The sequence below is a fragment of the Gossypium arboreum genome, chromosome 4, assembly GCF_025698485.1.
Source record: "Gossypium arboreum isolate Shixiya-1 chromosome 4, ASM2569848v2, whole genome shotgun sequence".
In the NCBI taxonomy this organism is placed as follows: Eukaryota; Viridiplantae; Streptophyta; class Magnoliopsida; order Malvales; family Malvaceae; genus Gossypium; species Gossypium arboreum.
In genome coordinates this window covers 105,993,666-106,008,365 of record NC_069073.1, presented here as the reverse complement: position 1 = coordinate 106,008,365, position 14,700 = coordinate 105,993,666, and the positions used below count along the sequence as shown (strand labels likewise).

The following is a 14,700-nucleotide window of genomic DNA, read 5'->3' as shown; positions in this document are numbered from 1 at the left end:
TTCTTTTTTTTTAAATAAAAATAAAAACCTAGCTATTCTATATTAGATTCTGTAAGTTGAATAAAGGATGACAACTATTTAACCTTACTATGGTTTTAGGGCCTCAATTCTTATCAAAATTGTTAGATTCTGTTAAAGTGGTAGCATAAATAAATTTTCGAATAATCTTAATCATTTTAAATTTATTATTGACTCATGTAACAACCAATAATATCAACCTTCAAATAATATTATAAAAGATGATCAAATTATTCCAAAATAAAATACAACATTAAATCTCAATTTTCAGCAGGGATTTTAACCATAATTAATCTGTCATAAAAATCAAATCTATTTCATGGTAGAGATTCTATGGACTTTCATACTGATCTCAAGCACCATAACGTAATCCATAAATAAATAAAGGTCAAAGATTAGAGAACCAAAGACAGAACCGAAAGAGAAGCAAAGTAAACCGCGACTATGGCAATGTGTTTCACTTTCAGATTAGCAATTCTGCTAACTCTTCTGGTAAGCTTAGCAGCCAGAGATGATTTTGGTTTCATCTACAACGGATTCCGGTCGGCTAATCTAAGCCTTGATGGCATCGCAGTGCTCACTTCCAATGGACTCCTAAAACTCACCAATGAAGCCGAAAGACAACAAGGACATGCTTTCTATCCTCACCTTGTAAACTTCAACAACTCAACCAGCCGTTCAGTTTCTTCCTTCTCTACCATCTTTGTCTTCGCTATTATCCCTCAATACCCAACTGTCAGCGCACACGGAATGGCTTTCGTGGTTTCACCAACCAGGGGCCTCCCCGGAGCTGATCCAGGCCAATATCTCGGACTCTTCAACAAGTCCAACAATGGCGACGGTAGAAACCACGTTGTTGCTGTAGAATTCGATACGCTACTAAGTCCCCAGTTTGATGACATCAATGACAATCACGTTGGGATTGATATAAACGGGTTAAAGTCTAATTTATCTTTTCCAGCAGGATATCACGAGGATGGAAGCCGTCAGTTTAGAAACCTTAGCCTGATTGGGCAAAGGATACAAGTTTGGGTTGAATATCATGGTCTCGAGAAGCGAATGGATGTTACTTTAGCTCCATTTAGACTTTCTAAACCCAAGACTCCACTTTTATCTTTGCCTCTTGATCTTTCTTCAATAGTTAACAATGGGATGTATGTTGGTTTTTCATCCTCAACTGGCTCTGTTCTCACATCTCATTATGTCTTGGGTTGGAGCTTTAAGATGAATGGTCAGGCGCGAGAGCTTACCCTGTCTCAGCTTCCAAAGCTTCCTCCTGTAGGACCGAAGAAAATATCAAGGCTTTTGACAATCGGGTTGCCTTTGATTTCAGTGAGTGTGATTTTGGCAGCAGTTTCAGGTGTAGTTTATTTCATGAGGAGGAAGAGGAAATTTGCTGAAGTTGTTGAAGATTGGGAGCTTGAGTATGGGCCTCATAGATTCAAGTTTAAAGATCTGTATGTTGCTACAAAAGGATTCAAAGACAAGGAGCTATTGGGTTCTGGTGGCTTTGGAAAAGTCTATAGAGGAGTTCTTCCAACCAGTAAACTTGAGGTTGCCGTGAAAAGAGTTTCACATGAATCGAGACAAGGGATGAAGGAATTCATAGCAGAAATTGTGAGTATCGGTCGTCTCCGTCACCGGAATTTGGTTCAACTCTTGGGATATTGCCGGCGTAAGGATGAGCTACTTTTGGTCTATGACTACATGCCAAATGGAAGTCTCGATAAGTACTTGTATGGCCAGCCAAAGCTCACCCTTAATTGGAGACAAAGATTCAGAGTCATCAAAGGCGTAGCATCAGGATTGTTTTATTTACATGAAGAATGGGAGCAAGTTGTGATTCACAGGGATGTTAAGGCTAGCAATGTTTTGCTTGATGGTGAACTAAATGGAAGACTGGGAGATTTTGGGCTTGCTAGATTATATGATCATGGAACTGAACCACAAACAACTCACATTATGGGCACACTTGGTTATTTGGCTCCTGAGCATACTCGAACCGGGAGAGCTACACCTTGCACAGATGTGTTTGCTTTTGGGGCATTTGTGCTTGAAGTTGCTTGTGGAAGAAGGCCAATTTTACAGTCTCCAACAGACAATGTCATCTTGGTGGACTGGGTGTATTCTTGTTGGTGCAAAGGTGATATTCTTGAGGCAAAGGATCCATATTTGGGTTCAGATTATGCAGCTGAGGAAGTTGAGCTGGTCTTAAAACTTGGGTTGATATGCTCCCACTCGCAGCCTGAAGCAAGGCCAACCATGCGCCACGTTGTTCAGATTTTAGAAGGAGATATGCCTTTTCCGGAACTATCATCACTCAGTCTCTCTTCCAGTGGCTTAGCATTTGCCCATGGTGAGGGCTTCGATGGTTTCTCCATGATGTATACAACTTCCACTTACAATGGAACATCCCAATCATCTACCGTTGCAGCATCTCATCTTTCAGGAGGTCGATGATTGTAAACTTTTCTCAGTTTCTAATAAATTATTTATTATTAAAATATATTTATGTTTGTTTTATAATTCATGACAATTTTTTTTATCAATATCATCACCAAAATTTGAACTTAGTTCAATACTTATAGATAGTTTTAATAAATTTTAGTGAATAACTTTGAAATGATATTACGAGCTAGATAATGAACGTTTCTTGCTGGCTTAAGACATTACTGATAAAGATCCCTGAACATAACTAATAAGCATAAAGGTTGTTTGAGAAAAATCAAATCCATATGTTGAAAATTTTCAAACTGAAACTTCAAAATTTCTAAAATTATTCGTTGAATCTGACAAATCTATCACTCTAATGCGCTTTTAACTTGGCACAAAAGTTTTAAATAATTAAAATCAATAACCCCATCCTTCCAGCAATCAAGCATTAAAGTTTAGGTTTAAAAATTATATATTAAAAAGAAACCTGCTCTCAAAGACATTTAGATATGTGTCTAAATCAATTAGTAAAAAGAAACCTGCTCTCAAAGACATTTAGATACGTGTCTAAATCAACTATAACGGCTATGAAAAAGCTATTATTGCAACCTTACAATGGAATTTTTTTATTTTTATTTAAAATTTTTAAATTAGTAATGACAAAATTATACTTTAATCTTCTTAAAAATAATAAAATTTAATTTAATTCTTTAAAATTATAAAGATATAATTTATTGAAATGATGAAATTACATTTTACTATTGTAAAATTTATAATTTAATTCGACCCTCCCAAAAATTTTTTCCTCACTCCACCGTTAACAAACTAAATAAAAACATGTGTTCTTATCTCACAAGAAAGGATCTTCATGCGATTTAAAAAATATTTTTTTGTTAAAATTTTTAAAAAAATTGTTATAAAAGTTTATTTATTGACTCAATATTTTTCTAAAATTTATTTTTAAAATATACTTTTTTTTGGGCTAAACTATTGTTTAAAATATTTTATAAAAATGTTAAAAATAAATATTTTTCAAATAAATATACTTTTATAAGCTTAAATTACAAAATAATACTTAAATTATATCATTATTTTTTTTCAAATTGACATTTAAATTTTTTTTGTCACAAGTGGTATTTAAACTATATTTTTTTCAATTTGACACCTAAATGTTTTTGTTCAAAATTGGTACTTAAATTGTACTCGAGATACTTAAATGGTATTTAAACTATACTTTATTACCCAAATTACTCCTGTCGTTAAAAAAACTCTTAGCCAATCATTTTTGTGACATGTAACCATTTTTAACTAAAAAATAAAACACTTAAAATATTATTGCCTTAAGCTTTTTTTATTTTTAAATTACAAACATATTTCTCTATTTTATTCTTCACCAAGAACTCTAGTGAAGGAAAATCAAGAACCGATCGAAAAACTCGTCCAAACCTTGTTTTTGACCCCAAATTCTAATTAGCTTTTTTTTTTTAACCTTGATTTTGATTCCTTTTGGTTAAACTAAGCCTTATTGGATAATATGGTTTGATATATAACAAATTAAAGTGTTTTTGAATAAAAGTAAAGTTGAGCAATTTGATAAAATCAAATTGAAATGGTTTCAATTGAGTCAAACATTTTCAAATATGTTTTAATCATTTTCAAACAAGTTAGAATTGCTCTAGGACAAAAAATATTGATATTTTTTTTCTAAGTATCGATATTTTACAAGATATTGATACTCCTCTAATAATCGATACCAAATTGATATTCTGTTTCTTTCAAACCCTGGTAGGTATTGATCCGGTATCGATACTTTTTTTAAGGTATCAATATATTTCCTAAGGTATCGATATTCATGCTCCAACGGTCACTGAGATCTGCATTAATTACAAAAAATATCGATACCCTTTTAGTAGGTATCAGTACTCGTTGTTGCAGGTGCAGTTAATAACATGGTATTTCATCCCCAATGGCTACATTCACTTCTACAACAACCAAAACTATTGAAAATCAATCAGATGGTATAGATACCATCTTCCAAATGTCTAGCAACAACAAGATCAATGTGCAAAGCTTAAAGATAAATCAAAACAACCTAAATCTTAATTCTTTCATACATTTTCTTGTAGACACTTATGAGCTTACATTTTATTCGTTTAGCTCAAGTGTTCTTCTTTGTCTTAATGCTTAATTTGCAAACATCTTGATCTTGTAAGGATTATTTCCTTTTTTTTCTTGTTTGTTTCTCTTTGAGAAAATGTTTATTCTTAAGGTTTGGGTAGAAACCTTAAGAGAGTTGTATTTTAAGATTTTGAGGTATAAGTCTTAATAGAGATTGTAAGGTTAAACATTGTCCTCAAAGGTTGCCAAATTAGTGAATTTGGGAAAATTCTTAATTGTGGAAAGCTAAGGTAGTGGAGTAAGCAATTGGGGTCGAACCATTATAAATCCTTGTGTTTTTTGTTGCTCAACTTTTGTTGCTTTCACCACAATTTCTCAAAGGCCGATTCAACCTTCCTATCACCGATCTCGAGTTGATCCTTCCGAGCTAACACTTTCTCACCCTCAATTCAAAACCTATGTAACCTCCCCAACCTAACCTAGATAGTAGACCCGAGTTCGCGAGATTACATTAACCACCGAAATGGCTCAATCTTTATCAAAATCAATTTTCCTTCTTAAAACTCAAGTTTATACATGTGATTTACAATTTATATTTTAGTTCAACTTATTAGAAATAACATCAAAATTAAAACATAAGTCATTTTAATAAAACAATTTAATTTAATCACATATTAACAAATAATAACCTAAATTTTATAACCTATACTAAATGAGATGCGTCTAAAAATTAAATTAAAAATAAATCCCAAACCATGGTTCATAATAAATGAAAACGAAAAATAACTCTACCTCCTAAGGAATTAAAAATAATAACATTAACAGAAATAAAAATGATAAAAAAGCCGAGACCCTTCGAGTATTGTATTTGCATCCTAACTTGAAGGATTATCTGTAAAGATGGAAATCAGGGGGAATGAGCTATGGAAGCTCAATGTGAGTAATATAGTTATAGTTTTAAACATTAAATTACACCATACATCATTATCAAGAATCAATCAATTATAATTATTTGTTAGTTTCAAATACAGTAGTTCGATGTTGCTACTTTAGTCAAGCAATAATAATATTCTCAAACATAGACAATCAACCAAATCAATTTTAAATTTATTCACATTATTCACGAAAGATATGTATACATAAACTAGTTCAATCGTTTCATTAAGTAAATTCAGTCATGTATGCATAAATTGTCAAATATGCCATACAAAATTTAGTTTATAAATCAATTGTCCTATCCCAACGATTAGGGCTCCAAAATTGGGAGTTCCCTCCGAACTCCCTCCACCATCACTTTAATTTGTGGACTTAGTACCACATTCAGATTCGGGTAATTGTAGATAAAAGCTACTGGTAACTGCGAAAACATGACCATCTCGCAAATAAAAGCTTTTAGAAGGAATGTGGGAGCACAGTGAAAACGTCGCAGTTAGGATTTATTGTAATTGTGGGTACACAGCAAGACCATCGCAATTGGAATCTGCTATAACTGTAAGTACACAACGAATGATTAAATGCAGATAAATTGTCATTCTTCCTTTAATCATATCAACACAACCAATACAAATGCAATATAAATACATTCCAAGGCATCCAATCATATATCGTTTACTTTTATCTCATAACCAATCAATAACAATCATGAATAAATAAGGAATCTAATTTTTCCAACAATTTAGGTATTCGGATCTTTCAATCAGGTATTCATAAAATACATATAACATTATTCACTATTCAGGCAATCAATCAAGAGTAATTCAATCAATAAATTCAATCATCCATATATCTCGTTGTTCTATTCCTAATCCAAGACCTAATTGCATAATCTAGTTCTCTAAATGTTATTAAAAACCTAATTAGGGATTGATTTGAATAAAATAATAAAAGGTAAGGAAAAACTATAAATTTTGAGTTTCAAGGGCCACACGGCTGTGTGATTGGACCGTGTGTGAAGCCTCAGGCCGTGTGCTATATGAAGATGAGAGGGATTACAGAGGGACATTTCCGTGTGGTCTATACGGGTTGGCCACACGCCCGTGTGGTAGGCCGTGTGCGACTGGGCAGTTTTGAATTTTGACTCAATTTTTCGTAAAAGAACACACACTTGACATTCGGGACCTTTTACAATAGTCCTTACGTCCAAGTATGATTCGAATTACCTAAACAGTCTTTTTATTAACAAAATGTAAGAATTAATGACGGACTTCAATATTTAGAGAGTTTTTCAACAAGATTGTAAAAAATCCGTAACAGATAAAAAATCTAACGAAAACAATGATTTTTCATAATTGATGAGATCTAGCTATTGGAAAATGAGAAAAACTTACCAATCTTAATAGAAATTTAGGAGTTGATGTAACACCCCTTACTCGAGTCCGAGGCTGGGATTAAGTACGAGGCATTACTAAACTTAAACACATGCATTCCAACATTTACAAATCTTAAAAACTTGATCAAACTTAAGACTTTTCAAACCTTGTCTAGTATTCTTTATTACGGGCCTACGAGGCCTAAAACAAGCTTTAAGGACAATTTGAAACCAAATCGGGTCCTTTAAAGAACTCTGGAAAATGACTCTTGAAAATAGGGTACACGCCCGTGTGGAAGAGGCGACACGCCTGTGTGGCCTTCTTGACATGGCCGTGTTGAAGGCTTATACAGTTCACATGGCCTAAACACATTGGGACACGTTTGTGTCCCTAACCCGTTTGGAATTAATTCCTAATTCGAACCTACATGGGTTTTCACATGGCCTGGCACACGCCCGTGTCCATGGACCGTGTGCCTCACATGGCCATGACACACTCGTGTCTAAAAACCTTGACATTCTGTTTCTGATGTCAGCAACCATTTAGGGGCACACGACCAAGGCACACGCCCGTTTGCTAGGCCGCGTGGTGAATTTAAATTCCACATTTAAGGCGAGGACTTCGCGCGGGCTGGGCACACACCATACCCAGAGGCCGTGTCCTTTACACTGCTAAGACACATAGCCGTGTCTCTGCCCGTGTGTTTACTACATGCATACTGACTTGAAATGTTAAGGTGCAGGGGACACACGGCCGGACAACACACCCATGAGGCTGACCGTGTGTCGCACATGACCTAGCCATATGCCCGTGTGTCTACCCGTGTGGACAAAACAAGGCTATCTGCCAAGCCTTTTTACCACCCTTACTTGCACCAACCTATATAACAACAAATATCTCCAATTTACACAGCAATATAAGACTAAATCAACCACAACATGACATTCAAATGCAAACCCTATAACACTCAACAACCGAACATGCACTTGATCATTCATACATTTGTTCATCCAGGAAAGTGTCATCATTTGCAATTATCAATAATAAATATTAACCATTAACCATGGCCTTATACAAAAAGAAGGTTTTCGTCCCATGCCAACATAATTGGCTAACTTAACAATAGAACACATAACAAAAAGACTCAATCCCTATACATGCCATACTCAAGTTAATAAAACTAACTATACCAAAAGCTTAGAGTGATAGTGTAAGTGATGCCTCCGACGTTCTTTGATCCACGGGCTGATTTGGCGGCACTTCAAGAAAATGGAAAGAAAAAGGGTAAGCACAAAGCTTAGTAAGTTGCATGCAAATATCGAAATAACAACCATGTTACCACATGTAATCATACTTCCAATATATCATAACTCACACAAAGAGTAAATGTTCATAACAATTTTTACATGTTCATTCCTCACTATTCATACAATACGAATAGAGTTCACATATCATCAATTTTATTTAAGCACCTGTACCACTCACAACATGGTCATAATCATTTTGACATAAACTGTAAATTTCCTGTTGAACCATTTGGAATACTACAGGGTAATCACCAAGTCTCAAACATAGGGTACGATGTCGATGCCATGTTCCAAACATGGTCTTACACTAGCTCTCACATCTAAGTCAATGCCATGTCCCAGATAGGTCTTACACTGACTTACATATATCGTGGCCAATGCCATGTCCCAGACAGGTCTTACACTAACACGCCTTAAGCCGATGCTATGTCCCAGAGTAGCTTGCATATCTTGAGGCTCATGCCATGTCCCAGACAGGTCTTACACTGGCTCTCACTTATCTGTGTTGATGCCGTGTCCTTGACAGGTCTTACCTGTTTCGCTCATAAAATATAGCTCATATACCTGTTTCGCTTCTTCCATATGAAAATAGACTCATCAAGATTCGATTCCATAACTTATTCATTATTTAATTCCATTTCTACTATTTTTAGTGATTTTTCAAATTCACGTCACTCTTCTTGTCTGAATCTATTTTATGGTAAATTTTACCTATTTCATGGTTTCCATGGATTAGCTAGCAATTTGACATACATAACACCAAATATGATCATGATTAGCCATTCCAATGGCTAATCATTACCAAGCATTTCCATACCACTCAATAACCATATCATAAGACCATATATACAAAATGATTATAATGCTATACATGCCATACTCAAAATATACAAGCCATTATGCCAAGATGGTATACTGATAGTGTGAGCGAGCCTTCGACCGTTCCCGATTTCGAGTGGCTTGTCAAAACTACAAGGAATGAAAATGAGGAGTAAGCATAAATGCTTAATAAGTTCACATGCAAATAGCAAGTAACATAACTATATAAGCAAACATAAAACATCATTTGCATAATCACACTAAGACATTCATATCACATTTTCATTTATCATCTTACCATATTGTTGTTATATCGATTTTTCAACCCGAGGGTTAAGTACATACTGCTCAAAGTATCCATTTCACAACACTTACCAATCGTCCCTTTCATCTTGAGTATTCCTCCATTTCAAGAGAACTTTACCGTTGAACACATCGAATATAATTCGGATACATGAAAAGTTTGCACATAAGTGCCACATATGTAGCCAAGCTACCATGTAACCCGCCCATAAGTGAACTCGGACTCAACTCAACGAGCTCAGCGTTCGATCCATAAGTGAACTCGGACTCAACTCAACGAGCTCAGATGCCTAGTTACATCTCTCGAACTCGGACTCAACTCAACGAGTTCAGACATTTGCATCCATAAGTGAACTCGGACTCAACTCAACGAGTTCGGATGCCCAAACATCCTAGTGACATGTCACTTGTATCCTAATCTATTCCTAAGGTTCAAACGGGTGTTTTCCTTGATCACACATCTTTGCCATCTTCCACGGAATATCGAAATTGATACTTCGGTGATAGTTCATACTCATCAAGTAATTCACATAATTATATATTATTCAACAATAACCACAAAGCATAATATTTCATGATAATAATCAACATCATATCATATAAACAACATTAAATTCCTTAAAACAACAATTATGTTACTACATTTACACATGAACTTACCTCGTATGCGAAAATGGCTACTTTTACCATTTCGTCCACAACTTGGAATTTTCCCCATTTTAGCCCGAATTTCAGTTTTCCTTGCTCTATCATTTAAAATATAGTCTAATTAGGACTCACATTTTTCAAATTGACCCAAAATCATATTTTGGAAAAATTACAATTTTGCCCCTAAACTTTTTCATATTTACACTTTTGCCCCAAATCTCGTAAATTAAACTTCAGCCTATTTTCTTATGTTTTATGACATGCTAATCATTTTTCTCTTCTATGGCAACATCAAATTCTCACTCTAACATGTACTTATGACTATTAGGTATTTTTACCGATTAAGCCCTTTTGCTCGTTTTCACTTAAAACCGAGTAGCACAAGTTGTCTAACATAATTTAAAACCTCATATTCTATCATAAAACACCAAAATACACAAATTTCACCTATGGGTGTTTTTCCAAATATGAACCCTTGGTTGAATTATTGCTAGCATAAGCTTAATTGAGCTACCGGGACTCCAAAAACGTAAAAATCGTTAAAAACGAGGCTAGAACGGACTTACAATCGAGCTTGGAAGCTTGAAAAACCCTATCCATGGTTTCTCCTTGCTACATTCGGCCATGGGGTTGAAGATGAGCAAAATTGGCTTTTAATTTTGTATTTTAATTCATTTTACCCCTAAATGACCAAAATGCCCTTACTACTAAACTTTCCAAAAATTCCATCCATGTCCAATTTTTGTCCATAGACTTAGAAATTGGTAAAATTGCTATTTAAGACCTCCTAATTAATATTTCAAAACAATTTCATACTAGAAACTTCTAGAATGCAAGTTTTGCAAATTATTCGATTTAGTCCCTAATTTCAATTTAAGCACTTTATGCATAAAATTTCTTCACGAAATTTTCACACAATCATGCAATCATATCATAGACCTCAAGATAATCATAAAATAATTATTTCTATCTCGGATTTTGTGGTCACGAAACCACTATTCGGACTAGGCCCAAAATCAGGATATTACAACTCTCCCCCCTTTAGGGATTTTCATCCCCGAAAATCTTACCAGAAAAGTGGTCTTCACTTTTAATCTCATATTCGATGCCGAAGAACTTGCACTTAGACTATACCTCCAATACATCTCTTCAATTTCTCATATGATCTAAAAGCTTACAGTCTCAACTCTCAATTGTTCTTAAACTTTCAACCCTTCTCAGTTTCCCATGATATCATGACATAAAACCCGGATCTCAACTTGATTTAATGGAGACCGAAATTCCAAGAAATCCAACAATCAAAGAGACCTGAAATTCCATGAATCTGATGAGTTGGAATTCATTCAATACAGATATGATTTATAGATCTCGCCAAACATTTAACAATAGGATACATCACATTTTCCTCTTTCCGCCATAGAAATAATTCTGATATGGCCTCAAGAATAATCCTTCTCATTTCCATCCCAATATCAACACTGACAAGGATAATTTTGATAGATCCCAATGCTCGGCTTTAACCCCTTTAACAACTCCGATTTTATGTAACATCGAATGCTCTAAACTATCACATTACCCCACTGTCTTGAAACACATCACAATTCATATAACAGTACATTACTGAAAGTTAGGAAGTCTTTACTCAATGTAGACTAGTCTAGTTCAGACGCTTCAGTTACCAATATTCTCATCTATCCGAACTCTGTCAACATGTAATAAACTTTTCAGCTTTCACAAGACGAAAACCTTATCATTCGTTGTGACTTTAACTAATATCCAACTCTTTCTAATAAATATACACTTCTCTTTTAGACTATTTACTCTTTTATCAGTACAAAAATGAAATTATATTATCAGACTTGAGAAAAATAATCCTGACATAATTGTCACATGAAATCTTTCAAATAAATAATTCACCATACCGACTGAAACTCGCGCTTTTATCACTTATGTCTTTACTAATGTCAAATCCTTACACAGAAATTAGAAAAAATCCCAATACTAAAATCACCACATTACCAAGATCAAATTAGAAGTATAGTCATATTTGACATGATTATCAAGAGCTGAAGAACGTACTTCGAACACGAGTCATAATTGAAAAACTATGGAACAAAGATAACAAGGAAACCGAATAAAGAAATCCAAGATAGAAATCCGAATAAAGAAATCCGAATAAAGAAACCCAAGATACGATACTATGCCGAGAATCGAAAACGAAACTCATAGAGAAAATACGAGAATACCCGATAATTCTTCAAAGAAAGAAAGTCCGAAGAAAACATCATTTAATCCCACGAAAACAAATATAACAAGATCAATATATCTTTCCATACATATATATCGGATGAAGCATCAAGTAGAAGAAAGCAGAATCATAATATCATATGTATTCTCTCATCAATTCTTATCGATTTAAATGAAATAGAATACCCGATGAAATAGAGCAATATAAATTATAAACCAGTCAGACTACCAATGCTTTCATCCAACACCAGAATTAGAAGACATTCCCATATAACAAGAATTTCTTCAAAAGATAAATAGCCATAGAAATATTTTTGAGAACGGGTAAACACATAGAACATCTCAAAAGAGATCGCTAAATCATCCCGGTCATAACTGTCACACTCGGATAGTTCACATTTCAATTATCATTTCCCAACTAGTTCGCCATCACAAATTTCATATTAAACCATTCACTAAAGAAGGCCAGTTCTGAATAAATTTCGATTTACACTTTTCTCGACCTTGCACCTGAGTAATTCGATTTACCAAAGAGAATTCCTTCTCTAACTGGGACAGTGCATAATTCCAATAATCGTTATATCAATCCGATACTTTACTAACTCTAACTTTACTTATCAGCTCATTTTCAATCTCTGATCATACTTATAATTATTCTATCACTGAACTCTTTGCGTTCTCAACCGGAAACTTATTCAATACAAATCTCATGAAATTCCATTATAAGTACCACTTCGGTAAGGGGGAGGGGTTGTAGGACCTCTGACTCGACTTTCTTATACATACACATATGACACAACTTCCATCATCATAGTAACATCATCAAAATCATGTCATTCATTCAAGCAATGCAACATTCATGTTGGCTTACACAAATTTTCCTATTGTCCCATTTAGACAATATACTTATGCATACATTCTATGTTTTCTAGATAGCTTTACTTATCCATTCATTTAATTAAATTAATTCATGCTCATGACATCATATAAGGCCAAACAAACATAGATATTTGCATCACAATCACAACTTTCATTTCGTGCATCATCATGTACATATCATTACAATCATGTAATTCAGTCTAACAATTTAACATAGATAAGTTCATTTCATTATAATCCTTTATCTCATAAAAATTATATATCATTAACATTTATCAACATTCGACGTCCAAATCAAGACAAGGACATTTTCACTCATATCATAATATTATGACCTTTATTCATACCTCTACTACTTTCTATTTATTCCATTCATCTTATCAAGTAAGCCACATACACTACATCATATGAGCATTAAGCAAATATGAATATTTATCACATATGTATCATAAACTTTTATTCATACTTTTCTGAACCGAGACTTATCATAATCATAATTTTACTCAAATACCTTCACATAACATTGAACATGGTCGGCGCAGCTCGGTTGGAGAGTACCCTGTCTAAATAAGACGGTACTCATATGCGTTGGAAGACATCACACTATCACAAATCAGTGGCACGTATAGCTAAACTTTTACACATGCTCGGTTAGTCCGAGAACCAACTAAACCTGTTCTGATACCACCAAATGTAATGCCCTGTACCCGAGACCGTCGCCGGAGTCGAACACGAGGTGTTAACAGACTTAATTCATTACTTAAACAGCTCAAACAATTTATTTTTAAAATTTCCAGTCAAGCTAGCAATCTGTGTCACAGTCGCTTAAAAATTCATATCTCGAGTTACGAAACTCAAAATCCAATTCTGTAAATTTTTCTTGAAACTAGACTCATATATCTATTTACTAATTTTTTTTCTAGAATTTTTGGTCAAGCCAATTAGTACATTTTATTAGTTAAAATCTCCCCTATTTCAGGGTTTGACTACTCTGACCTCTGTGTATTACGAATCAGATACCTCTCTGTACAGAGCTTCAATGACTATGCCGTTTGTCTCTAATAAAATAGACTTAATAAGGAATTTGTAAATATAAAGCATGACTTCTAATTATCTTTGTAAAATTTATGGTGAATTTCCAAATTCATAACAGGGGATCCAGAAATTGCTCTAGCCCTGTTTCACAAAAATTTAAACATCTCATAAAATATAGCTCATATACCTGTTTCGCTTCTTCCATATGAAAATAGACTCATCAAGCTTCGATTCCATAACTTATTCATTATTTAATTCCATTTCTACTATTTTTAGTGATTTTTCAAATTCACGTCACTACTGCTGTCTGAATCTATTTTATGGTAAATTTTACCTATTTCATGGTTTCCATGGATTAGCTAGCAATTTGACATACATAACACCAAATATGATCATGATTAGCCATTCCAATGGCTAATCATTACCAAGCATTTCCATACCACTCAATAACCATATCATAAGACCATATATACAAAATGATTATAATGCTATACATGCCATACTCAAAATATACAAGCCATTATGCCAAGATGGTATACGGATAGTGTGAGCGAGCCTCCGACCGTTCCGATTTCGAGCTGGCT

At 34.2% G+C, this 14,700-nt stretch overlaps 1 protein-coding gene across 1 annotated transcript; it reads left to right on the top strand.

Annotated features, from left to right (window-relative positions):
• The first annotated feature begins 283 nt into the window (after positions 1–283).
• LOC108459792 (L-type lectin-domain containing receptor kinase IV.1) lies at positions 284–2,522 on the top strand. The gene has a single exon (XM_017759195.2). It carries the CDS (start codon positions 463–465, stop codon positions 2,476–2,478), a length of 2,016 nt encoding a protein of 671 aa, XP_017614684.1. The 5' UTR covers positions 284–462; the 3' UTR covers positions 2,479–2,522.
• Positions 2,523–14,700: the final 12,178 nt, after the last annotated feature.

Coding starts and splice junctions, on each gene's coding strand:
- LOC108459792 (XM_017759195.2), top strand. CDS start 463: ATGGCAATGTGTTTCACTTTCAGATTAGCAATTCTGCTAACTCTTCTG.